The sequence below is a fragment of the Salvelinus fontinalis genome, chromosome 34 (genome assembly GCF_029448725.1).
Source record: "Salvelinus fontinalis isolate EN_2023a chromosome 34, ASM2944872v1, whole genome shotgun sequence".
Classification (NCBI taxonomy): Eukaryota; Metazoa; Chordata; class Actinopteri; order Salmoniformes; family Salmonidae; genus Salvelinus; species Salvelinus fontinalis.
In genome coordinates, this window is record NC_074698.1 from 16,635,111 (window position 1) to 16,650,672 (window position 15,562).

The 15,562-nt window shown below is 47.1% G+C and overlaps 1 protein-coding gene across 2 annotated transcripts in view; it reads right to left on the reverse strand.

The window, feature by feature from the left end:
- The window catches only part of LOC129833302 (netrin-1-like), a 50,504-nt gene that overhangs the window by 19,310 nt on the left and 15,632 nt on the right, over positions 1–15,562 (reverse strand). For both annotated transcript variants that reach the window (XM_055897803.1, XM_055897802.1), the window contains exon 3: positions 451–639. In XM_055897803.1, coding sequence (XP_055753778.1) covers positions 451–639 — 189 coding nt within the window. The remainder of the gene's footprint in view (positions 1–450; positions 640–15,562) is intronic.

Below are 15,562 nucleotides of genomic sequence, written 5' to 3' on the forward strand. Positions count from 1 at the left end.
AATCCTGAACAGCATGGACTCAAACCTGACTTATGTGCTCACACCTGTGAGTGTGTGTGTGTGGGGATGGGGAATGATAGCAAGATCTGTTTCCACTCAACTGTACGGATCAGCTCACACATCACTCAGTTTGTTTTGCTTGTGTTGTCATGGAAATCCCAATAGACTCCAAATAGCAGAGTCACACAGGTCAGCAACACTCACACTGGCACAGGTGGGAGCTTTTGTCTTTACAACTATCTTTCACCTGTCTCACATAATAATAAATAGTAGTGAAGTAGTGGAAAGTTATACACAATAAAGTTATCAAAAGATTGATGTTCAACTTGTTTTCCAACAACATACGTCAAGAAAGTCCAAAACTGAAGCAGAATATCAACTAGCGTGAGGTTTGGGTGTCATGCCATTTTGAGCAGCCCACCCAGCAGACGCCCAGCCCAGGTACTGTACCTTTGCAGGCCCTCCTGTGGGAGATGGCCTTGGACATGTCCCGGAAGAAGCCCTCCTTGCAGTAGTGGCAGTGGCGTCCGGCCGTGTTGTGGCGGCAGTTGAGACAGACTCCGCCGCTCCTCCGCCCAGACAGCTTGTACAGCTCCATGTTGAAACGACAGCGCCGGGCGTGCAGGTTACAGTGGCAGGCTGCAGAAAGATAGAGGGGGAGAGAAAGAGAGGCAAGGGGGAGAATAACACAGAGGTCAGTGCGTTCGCATCCTTTTTACACAGGTGTTGAGTAATGAAGACTTTGGCCTCCACTTAATGAAGACTTTGGCCTCCTGAACCTCAACACTCAACACAAAAAAACTCCCACCATGCAACCTTGCAGTTCAGCTAGTCTAGTGCTTCATAAGACGGAACTGAAAACTGATGAACTCAGCAATTTCATTCACATGTTGTACAGTATATCATAGTAGGGTGTTGACCACGTTACTTTCCGATTTCCAAAAGTCTAGTGGAGGGGAACCAAATAACAGCTAGTGAACTGTAGTGTATGGAGACCCTGAGAAAGTTACTGTTACTTTAATGACATCAGTGGGTCAAAGTCCTCTGGTCAGACATGTCATTTGGAGACAATGAGTTATGAAAACAGATGGATTGGCCAGGCTGTGAGCGATCCAGTTTCTAAGAGTAAAATGATGTGGTCCGACTCCACGCTCTCCTTTCCCCTCCACCTGCTTATAGATTTGACCTCTGACCCCTAGTGACGTCAGGAGAGAGATTTCCTTTCCCACAGATCTCGCAGCCTTTACTAACTCTCTTAGTTGTTTTATTGTCATAACATTATGAGGGATAACTTCCCAATTAAATCGGGTGAGTCATTCATCAGTTCATCAGTTCTCTCTGTGTGTTAGAGCCAGCGTGGACATTACACCTCTGCTCTAGTGATATTCTCTTCCAAAGCACTGTGAAAGGACTTCAATGTTTTGGCTTGCATTTGAGCTTTTCTGTTTTAGTCTCATCCAGGCACGTACTGCTGTGATAGGGCTGGAGGAGGAGAAGCCCACATGGTTTCTTATTTGTGGATAATCTCTCCATCAGTGCACCCTGCCTTAAGGTTATAGCCACAAGATCTGAGCAATAAGGGCACATATGCTACACGTTCATCAGCGCTCCCAATCACGTACCAACCAACTCACACCTGCCATTGGGGACCAGGGTTGCCAGGTGGGTGGGATTCAGAGCCGCTTCCTCTAAATTGGGGCTTAAACGCACACACAAACCGAGGTGTTTGGCAGCTGTCATGGGCTTATCGCACCTCAAACCCCAGGGCCGATCAGCACACTCAGAGCACACCAGACCCCCGGAGCTTTGAAGCGTGCCCCCCCCCCATCCCTCTCCCCCTTGGTCTTTACCGCCTTCTTATCCCAGATGTTATCTCCACTTTGGGTGGACGTGTGAGTACAAATGTAATGGGATTTTTTATGAATGGGGAATGGAATGGAATGCTCTTAGTTTTCTAACCAGAGGAAAACATCCTACAGATAAAGGCCCAAATAAAGGAAACACCAACATAAAGTGTCAATGAGCCACCAGAACAGATAGATATTCTACAAGTGTCTGGAACTCTATTGGAGGGATGCTACACTATTCTTCCACCAGAAATTCCATCCTTTGGTGTTTTGTTGACGGTGGTGGAAAACGCATCTCAGGCGCCGCTCCAGAATCGCCCATAAGTGTTCAATTGGGTTGAGATCTGGTGACTGAGACACACAAACACACACACACACCCTTTAAACCCCCTATGCTCATTTGAGACCCCTCTTTTAAAGTCACTGAGCTTTCTTCTTCTAGCCATGGTAACCAAAATAATGGGTAAGTGGTCATTTTAAACATGAGCATGAGACATTAATTGCTTAATTAACTCAGGAACCACACCTGTGTGGAAGCACCTGCTTTCAATATACTTTGTATCCCTCATTTACTCAAGTGTTTCCTTTATTTTGGCAGTTACCTGTATGCTGGTACTGTAACCTTAATCTTCCCATTGAGCCAGATGAAAGTTGAGAGATAAGAAATACCAGGTAAGTATCTGGGCACATGCATTCTGCATGCAATATAGGCCAAATCTCCTATTACTTAGACAAGCAGCACGTCTTTGTGCGGTCTGTGTGTGACCCACTGTGTGTGGTGTCGTTGTGGTGTCTATGTGTGTGAGAGAATGTCTGCATCATGTGATTAATAAGCGTTATCTCCTTGGCTTTCCCCAGCCTCTCCTAATGAGCGCTGTGCTATCTCATACACACTTCCCTGGCCAGCTCTCCAATCACTCCGCTAATTGTCCCTCAGTTCCAAGGCCTCAAGTACTGATAAGCTATATTTAGACCAGCAGGCCCAAAATATCCCTCACAGCATCTATCACACACACTGCTGTGTTTACAACTGGGAAGCCTGACAACAAAACAACAAGTGAAGAAAAACAAAATCTCCCTAGTTTTCAATATGTGTTCAATAAGAACGTACATTTTGTCCAATTACGGGAGGAAATGTGATTTCTGTAGTTTCACATCAATAATAGAGGTCGTAACAGTTGCTACATACCTGGCAGTGTAGCCTACACGTAGGGCCTTTTTGTTGTTATTTGAAGCACTGTAGAACATACTTAGAGGTACACCATTTCAATCTATGTCACGATCGTGTGGAGGATTGATGGACCAAAACGCAGCTTTAGGAAAATAAGCCATCTTCTTTTATTTTAAAAAGATGACGAAAAATAAACACGAAACACTTAATACAAACTAACAAAACAACAAACGATCGTGAAGCTAATAAACGTCGTGCACATACAACAGGCTACAAACGTTCTGACATAGACAATTACTCACAACCAATGAGAGCCTATGGCTACCCTAAATAAGGCTCCCAATCAGAGACAACCGAAATCAGCTGTCTCTAATTGGGAACTCATTCAGGTAACCATAGACTCTCCTAGACAACTAAACATACATAGACAACACTAGACACATGTACTCCACACAAACCCATATACTATACCCAACCACCCCTTTACCATAAAAACACCCAAAACCAACAAAACATTCCCCATGTCACACCCTGACCTAACTAAAATAATAAAGAAAACAAAGAATACTAAGGCCAGGGCGTGACATAACCCCCCCCTTAAGGTGCGAACTCCGGGCGCACCATTACACAGTCTAGGGGAGGGTTTGGGTGGGCTTCCATCCACGGTGGCGGCTCCGGCTCTGGTTGTGGTCCCCACGTCACCACAGTCCCTAACCACCTCCTAGGCTTCCTCCAAATGACCCCCCTCCACATTAACCCCATTGCATTAAGGGGCAGTTCCGGACTAAGGGGCAGCTCCGGACTAAGGGCCAGTACCAGGGTAAGGGGCAGTACCAGGGTCAGGGGCAGTACCAGGGTCAGGGTCAGTACCAGGGTCAGGGGCAGCACCAGGGTCAGGGGCAGCACCAGGGTCAGGGGCAGCACCAGGGTCAGGGGCAGCACCAGGGTAAGGGGCAGCACCAGGGTAAGGGGCAGCTCCGGACTGAGGAATGGCAGCTCCGGACTGAGGAATGGCAGCTCCGGACTGAGGAATGGCAGCTCCGGACTGAGGAACGGCAGCTCCGGACTGAGGGACTGCAGCTCCGGACTGAGGGACTGCAGCTCCGGACTGAGGGACTGCAGCTCCGGACTGAGGGACGGCCCATGGCTGGCTGACAGATCTGGCTGCTCATGGCTGGCTGACGGATCTGGCTGCTCATGGCTGGCTGACGGATCTGGCTGCTCATGGCTGGCTGACGGATCTGGCTGCTCATGGCTGGCTGACGGATCTGGCTGCTCATGGCTGGCTGACGGATCTGGCTGCTCATGGCTGGCTGACGGATCTGGCTGCTCATGGCTGGCTGACGGATCTGGCTGCTCATGGCTGGCTGACGGATCTGGCTGCTCATGGCTGGCTGACGGATCTGGCTGCTCATGGCTGGCTGACGGATCTGGCTGCTCATGGCTGGCTGACGGATCTGGCTGCTCCTGGCTGGCTGACGGATCTGGCTGCTCCTGGCTGGCTGACGGATCTGGCTGCTCATGGCTGGCTGACGGATCTGGCTGCTCATGGCTGGCTGACGGATCTGGCTGCTCATGGCTGGCTGACGGATCTGGCTGCTCATGGCTGGCTGGCGGATCTGGCTGCTCATGGCTGGCTGGCGGCTCTGGCAGATCCTGTCTGGTTGGCGGCTCTGGCAGATCCTGTCTGACGGACGGCTCTAGCGGCTCCTGTCTGGCTGGCGGCTCTAGCGGCTCCTGTCTGGCTGGCGGCTCTAGCGGCTCCTGTCTGGCTGGCGGCTCAGTGGGCTCATGGCAGACGGGCGGCTTTGCAGGCTCATGGCAGACGGGCGGCTTTGCAGGCTCATTGCAGACGGATGGCTCAGATGGCGCTGGGGAGACGGATGGCTCAGATGGCGCTGGGGAGACGGATGGCTCAGATGGCGCTGGGGAGACGGGCAGTTCAGTCATCGCTGTGCAGACGGCAGACTCCTGCCGGCTGAGGCGCACTGTAGGCCTGGTGCGTGGTGCCGGGACTGGTGGCACCGGGCTGGGGACACGCATCTCAGGGCTAGTGCGGGGAGCAGCAACAGGACGCACAGGACTCTGGGGACACACAGGAGGCTTGGCGCGTGGTTTAGACACTGGTGGTAAAGGGCTGGAGACACGCACCATATAGCTAGTGCGTGGAGGAGGCACTGGTGGTACTGGGTTGGGGCGGGGAGGTGGCGCCGGAAATACCGGACCGTGCAGGCGTACTGGCTCCCTTGAACGCCGAGCCTGCCCAACCTTACCTGGTTGTATGCTCGTCGCCTGACCAGTGCGGGGAGGTGGAATAACCCGCACCGGCCTATGTAGGCGAACCGGGGACACCATGCGTAAGGCTGGTGCCATGTACGCCGGCCCGAGGAGACGCACTGGTGACCAGATGCGTTGGGCCGGCTTCATGACATACGGCTCAACGCTCAGTCTAGCCCGGCCGATACGTGGAGCTGAAATGTACCGAACCGGGCTATGCACGCGTACAGGAGACACCGTGCGCTCTACTGCGTAACACGGTGTCTGCCCGTACTCTCGCTCTCCACGGTAAGTACAGGGAGTAGGCGCAGGTTTCCTACCTGACTTCGCCACACTCCCTTTAAGGCCCCCCCCAAGAAATTTTTGGGTTGTACTCACGGGTTTCCAGCCTTGTCTCCGTGCTGCCTCCTCATATCGCCTCCTCTCGGCTTTAGCTGCCTCCAGCTCTTCACGAGGAAGGCGATATTCTCCCGGTTGAGCCCACGGCCCCTTACCATCCAGTATCTCCTCCCATGTCCATGAATCCTGTGTAGGTAGGTCCTGTTGCCGCTTTCCATGCCGCTTGGTCCTATAATGGTGAGTAATTCTGTCACGATCGTGTGGAGGATTGATGGACCAAAACGCAGATTTAGGAAAATAAGCCATCTTCTTTTATTTTAAAAAGATGACGAAAAATAAACACGAAACACTTAATACAAACTAACAAAACAACAAACGATCGTGAAGCTAATAAACGTCGTGCACATACAACAGGCTACAAACGTTCTGACATAGACAATTACTCACAACCAATGAGAGCCTATGGCTACCCTAAATAAGGCTCCCAATCAGAGACAACCGAAATCAGCTGTCTCTAATTGGGAACTCATTCAGGTAACCATAGACTCTCCTAGACAACTAAACATACATAGACAACACTAGACACATGTACTCCACACAAACCCATATACTATACCCAACCACCCCTTTACCATAAAAACACCCAAAACCAACAAAACACAAACATTCCCCATGTCACACCCTGACCTAACTAAAATAATAAAGAAAACAAAGAATACTAAGGCCAGGGCGTGACAATCTATTTATTTTCAAGTGTTGTAATACTGCATAGTGAAGGACATGGTAGGTGTGAGACGCTGACATGATGAATCATCCCACAGTTTGCTCTAGGTGGATTAATATTCTGTGTTCTGTGAGAGAATCTCAAGGCCATACATGCCCTGTATTGATAGCAGGTTCTGGATTGTTGCAGGGACTCAGCACCTCCCTGCCACAGACACACATAACCTACCTGTCACCGGGTGTCTGATGTTAACCTAACACTCTGTGTACACGGCTGCCTGTGTTCCTAGGCCGCAGACAGAGGAGTTGTGTGATTTGTATTGAGAGGAATGCTGCGCTTGTTCAAGGATGAAGAGGAAAGGAATTCCAGTGAATTATTGTTTATCCGGGATCAATTAGTCCCTCAGTCAGTGAAGGCCCATAATGATAGTGGCCCATATTATGAGAGGATGATGTGTGCCAAGCCAAACAAGCCTCTCATGCTCACCCTGTCAGTGATCTGAGGAAAATACAACATCAGTGCCCTGAGCAGATTCATATGCTTGTCACATTATTTCCGAGGTATTCAAATCAAATCAAACTTTATTTGTCACATCCGCCGAAAACAACAAGTGTAGACTTTACCGTGAAATGTTTACTTACAAGCCCTTAACCAAAAGTGCAGTTCAAGAAAGAGTTAAGAAAATATTTACTAAATAATCTAAAGTAAAAAATTTGAAAAAGTAACACAATAAAATAACAACAACGAGTGTCACGATCGTGTTGACATGAATGAGAGGACCAAGGCGCAACATGACTTGAATACATCTTCTTTAATTATAACGACGAAGATGAACACGAAACACTTAAACAACACTAACAAAAACAACAAACGATCGTGAAACTTCAAACGCAAGTGCACACACAAACTACTTACGTCGACATATACATATACAATGACCCACAAACAGCTAAAGCCTATGGCAGCCTTAAATATGGTTCCCAATTAGAGACAACCGAAACCAGCTGTCTCTAATTGAGAACCCATTCAGGCAACCATAGACTTTCCTAGAAAACTACACACACCCATAGACACAGCTAGATACATACACTCAACACAAACCCATACACTACAACCAACACCACCTCTACCATATAATACCCCAAACACACACATACCCCATGTCACACCCTGACCTAACTAAAATAATAAACAAAACAAATAATACTAAGGCCAGGGCGTGACAACGAGGCTATATACAGGGGGTACCGGTACCGAGTCAGTGTGCGGGGGTACAGGTTATTTGAAGTAATTTGTACATGTAGGTAGGGGTGAAGTGACTATGCATAGATAATAAACAGCGAGTAGCAGCAGTGTACAAAACAAATGGAGGGGGTGGTCATTGTAAATAGTCCAGAAGCCATTTGATCAATTGTTCAGCAGTCTTATGACTTGGGTGTAGAAGCTATTAAGGAGTCTTTTGGTCCTAGACTTGGTGCTCCGGTACCACTTGCCGTGTGGTAGCAGAGAAAACAGTCTATGACTTGGGTGACTGCAGTCTATGATAATTAATGTGGGCTTTCGTCTGACACCGCCTATTATACAGATCCTGGATGGCAGGAAGCTTGGCCCCAGTGATGTACTGGGCTGTATGTACTACCCTCTGTAGCTCCTTACGGTCAGATGCCGAGCAGTTGCCTTACCAGGCGGTGATGCAACCGGTCAGGATGCTCTCGATGGTGCAGCTGAAGAACTGTTTGAGGATCTGGGAACCCATGCCAAATCTTTTCAGTCTCCTACGGGGGAATAGGTTTTGTCGTGCCCTCTTCACCACTGTCTTGGTGTGTTTGGACCATGATAGTTTGTTGGTGATGTGGACACCAAGGAACTTGAAACTCTCAACCCGCTCCACTACAGCCCTGTTGATGTTAATGAGGGCCTGTTCGGCCCGCCTTTTTCTGTAGTTCACGATCAGCTCCTTTGTCTTGCTCACGTTGAGGGAGAGGTTGTTGTCCTGGCACCACACTGCCAGTTCTCTGACCTCCTCCCTATAGGCTATCTCATCGTTGTCGGTGATCAGGCCTACCACTGTTGTGTCGTCAGCAAACTTAATGATGGTGTTGGAGTTGTGTTTGGCCATGCAGTCGTGGGTGAACAGGGAGTACAGGAGGGGACAAAGTACACACCCCTGAGGGGCCCCAGTGTTGAGGATCAGCGTGGCAGACGTATTGTTGTCTATCCTTACCACCTGAGGGCGGCCTGTCAGGAAGTCCAGGATCCAGTTGCAGAGGGAGGTGTTTAGTCCCAGGGTCCTTAGCTTAGTGATGAGCTTTGTGGGCACTATGGTCTTGAATGCTGAGCTGTAGTCAATGAACAGCATTCTCACATAGGTGTTCCTTTTGTCTAGGAATGCCGTATTTCCATGACAACACTTGATTTTAATAGGTTGATATTTCTGAGCGCTGGGTTTGGCTGTGCATCAGGTCTAACTGTGAGTGTCTACCACATTGGTTACTGTAAACCACCCGGTGCAGTGGCTGTGCATCAGGTCTAACTGTGAGTGTCTACCACATTGGTTACTGTAAACCTCCAGGGGGTGGCTAAGCGTCAGGTCGAATTGTGAGAAACTACCACATTGGTTACTGTAAACCTCCCGGTGCGGTGGCTGGGCATCAGGTCTAACTGTGAGAAACTACCACATTGGTTACTGTAAACCTCCCGGTGCGGTGGCTATACATCAGGTCTAACTGTGAGAAACTACCACATTGGTTACTGTAAACCTCCCGGTGCGGTGGCTGTGCATCAGGTCGAATTATGAGAGACTCCCACATTGGTTACTGTAAACCTCCCGGTGTGGTGGCTGGGCATCAGGTCTAACTGTGAGAAACTACCACATTGGTTACTGTAAACCTCCCGGTGCGGTGGCTATACATCAGGTCTAACTGTAAGAAACTACCACATTGGTTACTGTAAACCTCCCGGTGTGGTGGCTGGGCATCAGGTCTAACTGTGAGAGACTCCCACATTGGTTACTGTAAACCTCCCGGTGCGGTGACTGGGCATCAGGTCTAACTGTGAGAAACTACCACATTGGTTACTGTAAACCTCCCGGTGTGGTGGCTGGGCATCAGGTCTAACTGTGAGAAACTACCACATTGGTTACTGTAAACCTCCCGGTGCGGTGGCTATACATCAGGTCTAACTGTAAGAAACTACCACATTGGTTACTGTAAACCTCCCGGTGCGGTGACTGGGCATCAGGTCTAACTGTGAGAGACTCCCACATTGGTTACTGTAAACTTCCCGGTGTGGTGACTGGGCATCAGGTCTAACTGTGAGAGACTCCCACATTGGTTACTGTAAACCTCCCGGTGCGGTGACTGGGCATCAGGTCTAACTGTGAGAGACTCCCACATTGGTTACTGTAAACCTCCCGGTGTGGTGGCTGGGCATCAGGTCTAACTGTGAGAGACTCCCACATTGGTTACTGTAAACCTCCCGGTGCGGTGGCTGGGCATCAGGTCTAACTGTGAGAGACTCCCACATTGAATACTGTAAACCTCCCGGTGTGGTGGCTGGGCATCAGGTCTAACTGTGAGAAACTACCACATTGGTTACTGTAAACCTCCCGGTGTGGTGGCTGGGCATCAGGTCTAACTGTGAGAGACTCCCACATTGGTTACTGTAAACCTCCCGGTGCGGTGACTGGGCATCAGGTCTAACTGTGAGAGACTCCCACATTGGTTACTGTAAACCTCCCGGTGCGGTGGCTGGGCATCAGGTCTAACTGTGAGAGACTCCCACATTGGTTACTGTAAACCTCCCGGTGCGGTGGCTGGGCATCAGGTCTAACTGTGAGAGACTCCCACATTGGTTACTGTAAACCTCCCGGTGCGGTGGCTGGGCATCAGGTCTAACTGTGAGAGACTACAGACTCAGAGATTGAAGTCTTGTTTATTGAAGTTTTGTTTGGCCACGCCCTCAGGAACCTAGTGATTTCCCAATTAGAATAGGTGTATACTTTGCACGTGTTTCTAGGACATTTTATGAGCTATGCAGTTTGTTAAACAGCATTTGTTTCAATGTGCTGGTAAAACAAATCCTGGCATCATGTGAAGTTAACAGTTTTAGTTGAAATTAGAGTGACATTTCATTCAAAGTGCTTGTTACAGAGCCTACATGATGCCTGCATAATACTTGCATAACACATGCGTGGTGTGTGGGTGAAGCTTCAGAAATTGAGTCACAATTATTCATTAACATTCATAAAGCACTTATGAAATCAAAGTGTTCCCACTCATTCCCCCATAAATATCCAAATTGCAATGTAATATATGAAGTCATAGTTAAGTCAAGTAACTATTTAACTTAATCAATAAAAATGACAAGTGACTAATAGCATGCCTGACTTATGAAAGCATAATGAATCAATCGTTATGTTTTATTAAGGATGAGAACCTATGGTGTTACAGTATATCGGCATCAATGTGAGGGACATGAAAGTCAATATTTGGCTCATTAAGAATTATAGCAAAAGATTTAAGTGGATGATACAATATGTTGCCATCACAACCGACTGAAAATCACTCCTACATTACTCTTATGAAGTTCTAATACATCATTGTCATAAATATCTGGTTTAATAGAGAAACGCATATATTATACATTTTGGTGCCAAAAACATGCAAAAATCAGCAGACATGCTTCGAAACACTACTTGTAATTTGCCTCCATTTCTTTAGGCCAAGGGATTTGTCACAGAATTAAGATCCAACTGTGCATTTGGTCTGTTGATACATACTGCATGACTTTAATGGTACAGACGCCCCTGAACGTCTTCTGTGGGGCACTCCCGTTAGATCAGTCACCCTTATGCTCTTAACTTCATGCCCCAGACATACTCAACATTTTCCTACAATAAATATTTCGATTGCACATTTCTGGAGCAGCTGCTATTTTGATGAGGGAGAAAAAACAACAAAGGCCTTTTGGAATGAGCTATCCAGATGATGAATCATTTTACGAGTTTCCGGAATGCTTTTGATGACTTGAGCTGGGGTGAAAAGACAGAAACAGTAAAAAAAATGTGAAACGTCTCGTATTGGGAGGACTGATTCAGCCAACGGCCCTGCTGTTCTTCCATAGCAACCTGTCACCTCGGTGTAATGCTAACGAATAAATAAACACGCGAGAGTGCAGATAAAGAGCGTATAAAGACTTTGATCCGTCTGAGCAGAGCTGACAGGTTGAGACAGACAACTGGTTGAACACGAGGACTTTTAGCATGTGTGATTTGTTTTTATTGAGACACACAGAGGAGGTTGGGGTTGGGGTTCATCTGCAGTGGAAGCAGCACCTGTCTCAGTTCCTTCCTCAGCTATAGAAACTCAATGGAAACTCTGACCTTTCTACACTGGAAGGTCCTACATCTGCATTATCCCCCTTAGTGGCCCCTCACACCATACCACTGACACTGGGCATTCAGTAGCTCTCTCTTTTAGAAGGAATGCACACAGGCATTGATGGAAATATTGCTCATCCATGAAGAACATGGAAGAACTGGACAAGAGGGTCTGCCACAATGACAGTTAATGGACAGTTGCTGGAAATACTGCATATTGACCAACAGTTATTTTTCACACTTTGACATGGTTGGCTTAAAGGGTAGAGATTATGGAAGCAGATGAGCCCAGGTGGCCTGATTTTACCACAGAGATGTTATCAAACTAAAGTCATTAGGACGGCCAATTAGTGGCAACATGTCTAATCCCCGGGGGGCTATGGCTTGTGCTTGGTTACCATGACAGCACTGAGTGAGACATGATGATCAATCACTCAGCTCACCTTTAACCTTTAAAGACCTGCCAAACCACACAAGAGTGCAGGTTGTGCCCTGAGATGGAAGATGAAAAAGATAAGCCAGGCTAATGAAATGTATTTCTGTGTTATGAAATGGTGTTTGATTCTGATGCTTTTCCATTCAACGCAAGGACCCAAGCATCCTCTTATGTCAAAGGCCAATGCATGGGTCAATACGCTTAGCCCATTTTAGTCTTCAGAAAGGTAAATGCTGATTTTATCAGTAACTGCTTGCCTTATACCAAGTCAGAGTGTAAGCTTATAGGGAAAACTCCCAAGGATAACCTTCCAGCTTTAAACTATCACTCTTGCCAAGAGAATACAACACGAAGAATGTTAAAGACCTGCTACTGAAGGTAAACGTAAACTTCAGGAGCCGCTACATGGTCATGAAAAGAATCAGACTGCCTAAACTTTGAGGTATAGTACAACACAAATGTGTAATGTTTATAATACCATGACAGACCCTGACTATGACAGTGTATCATAATGAGAACCTGCACTCTAAATGACTGTACATTGTGTTTTACTGAAAGTCTGAAAAACACTTGTCCTGTGTGTCCTAGCTCAAGTGGCCCCAATTTCTATGTTCCAGAAAACTCCTTTATAAAGGCCCTTTGGCCTGGTAATTTCTATGTTCCAGAAAACTCCTGTATAAAGGCCCTTTGACCTGGTAATTTCTATGTTCCAGAAAACTCCTTTATAAAGGCCCTTTGACCTGGTAATTTCTATGTTCCAGAAAACTCCTGTATAAAGGCCCTTTGACCTGGTAATTTCTATGTTCCAGAAAACTCCTTTATAAAGGCCCTTTGACCTGGTAATTTTTATGTTCCAGAAAACTCCTGTATAAAGGCCCTTTGACCTGGTAATTTCTATGTTCCAGAAAACTCCTTTATAAAGGCCCTTTGACCTGGTAATTTCTATGTTCCAGAAAACTTCTTTATAAAGGCCCTTTGACCTGGTAATTTCTATGTTCCAGAAAACTCCTTTATAAAGGCCCTTTGACCTGGTAATTTCTATGTTCCAGAAAACTCCTTTATAAAGGCCCTTTGACCTGGTAATTTCTATGTTCCAGAAAACTCCTTTATAAAGGCCCTTTGACCTGGTAATTTCTATGTTCCAGAAAACTCCTTTATAAAGGCCCTTTGACCTGGCAGCAAAATGTCAGAAGTGAAGTATGTTGAGCAGCACTGTGTGCCTGAGGACTAATAGGATCTCCTTTACGCCACCAACCCCTGTGGCCGTGTTTAGCAACAACAAAGCCTCCCTAATGGGCTCCCATTTCCCACTACTAACGCAGGTTTAATAGCAGTGTGTGTGTTCGCTCCCTGCTCCCCATCTCAGTGGGACAGCCTTCCCCTCTCTCCCTGTGGGCTCTCTCTCACACAGAGGCAGTCTGGGAAGGCATCTCCCCTCCGCCTCGCTACGCAGTGATGTCATGGGGAGCGCTCTCTTTTTACGAGCGCAGCTCTGTGATCTCTGGCGGAGATCAATTAGCTGAGCAATCAGGCCTCCCCTGCTTTTGTATGAGTAACTCCTCGTAAAACAGAGCGGTTGCCTGGCGACCGGGCACGTGGCGTCTCAACAAAAACAGCCACCCAATGTCAGGCCAAGCCATGCTCTAAGAACGAAGGCAGAATTAAACCGTGGTTCTCCTGTTCTGAGCATAACATTAGCTAATCTAATGTAACATTAGCGAATGCTAATGTATCCAGTTTGATGGGTGGTGACTGGTGCCAGTGTCAAAACAAGTTGTTAATTGGTCTAAACGATGCCAGTCTACTGCACACAAGATGTCATAACCATGGAGAAGTTGGGGTTGGATCCATGTTGTCTGAGAGTTCATTGGAAGCCTCTCAAAAACCACTGTTGATCTCAATGACAATGTTTGTGTTAGCCATCTTTCCCAAGTACTCCTTTGCGCGTGTTATCAGTTAAAAAGGCATAGCTACAGTATGGTATGCCGCCTTGTCCTTTTAGAATAGCTCAAGTGGAACCACACATCACCTACACATGAACCCACAGAGACTGCTCTGTATCACAACCCTTAACCACAAGAAAAAAGACCTGACACTATGGAATAGCACAATTGTATAATTGTGCAATCAGTAATAGCCAGAGAGCTCTGCTCCCTCCCCTCAACAACTAGTTGTGGTGCCAATGATAATACACCATGTCTTGTGAATAATAACATATAATGAGCAACATATCTCAGTCCATTTATCCTGCCTGCACAGGGCTGGGAACAGGACGAGAGCAGGCAGGAGAACACCTCAGTGGAAATGAACTCACTATCAAACAGAGCCCAATCAAACTGCTACTCTCCCAATCCACAGACCTGTTCTCATGGCCTCTGGTCTGAATGAGTCACGCTCTATTTAAGCTCTCCAGGTCCCCACAGTCAGGAGTCCTCATCACCTCCGGGGAGATACTTATGAATGATAAAGGTCGCTAAGATTTAGCGTGTGGATTAGATGTTAGCGGCCGCACTAAGGGTAATTGTGACTTATGTGAACTCCGCTGCTGCCTGGGCGGTCAATGTGGGAAAACATTGGACTATAACATTTCCAATTAAAGTATCAGGCTGACGTGCTAGTGGCAGAGCATCCTGTGGTGTCATGAGCTGCTGGGTGGTGGGAGAAAATAAACAAGTGTACATAGGGGGGGATGTCGGTTTGACGGGTCGTCTGGGGAGCATTTCCTCTTTAGCCTATGTACTGTACAGTACCGGTGAGGAAACACGCCAGCATGAAATATTCCTCAGTGCTGGCGCAGTGGTCTAAGGCACTGCATCTCAGTGCTAGAGGTGTCACTGCAGGCCCTGGTTCGATTCCAGGCTGAATCGCAACCGGCCGTGATTGGGAGTCCCATAGGGCGGTGCACAATTGGCCCAGCATCGTCCGGGTTAGGGTTTGGCCGGGATAGGCCGTCATTGTAAATAAGAATTTGTTCTTAACTGACTTGCCTAGTTAAATAAAAACAAAATATAGGTGATGTAATCATCTTATGAACAACTTCTTAATTTCTGGTTTATTTGTCTATATTTTGTCTGCGTAGGTGTTTATTTTCATAACTGTACTGTACAGTTATGAAAATCCAGTGTGTAAGTAAAGAAACCAACTGACAGGGAGGCTGTTCCTTTCCTTCCCCAGGTTTATTTCTTTGAGTTTATGAGAGAGGTGATGTAAAATCCTTTGCTTATTAAGCTCAATAAGCAAAGTTTACACTCTTCCTTCACTTTCACAATGGTCAGTTGATGAGAGGTACGGCTCAAGTTCTTCTTGATTTACTCTAAATGTGTATAGAAACATCCACTACACCAGCCCCAACGCAGCACAAACAGTGTGTAAGTATATATATATATAT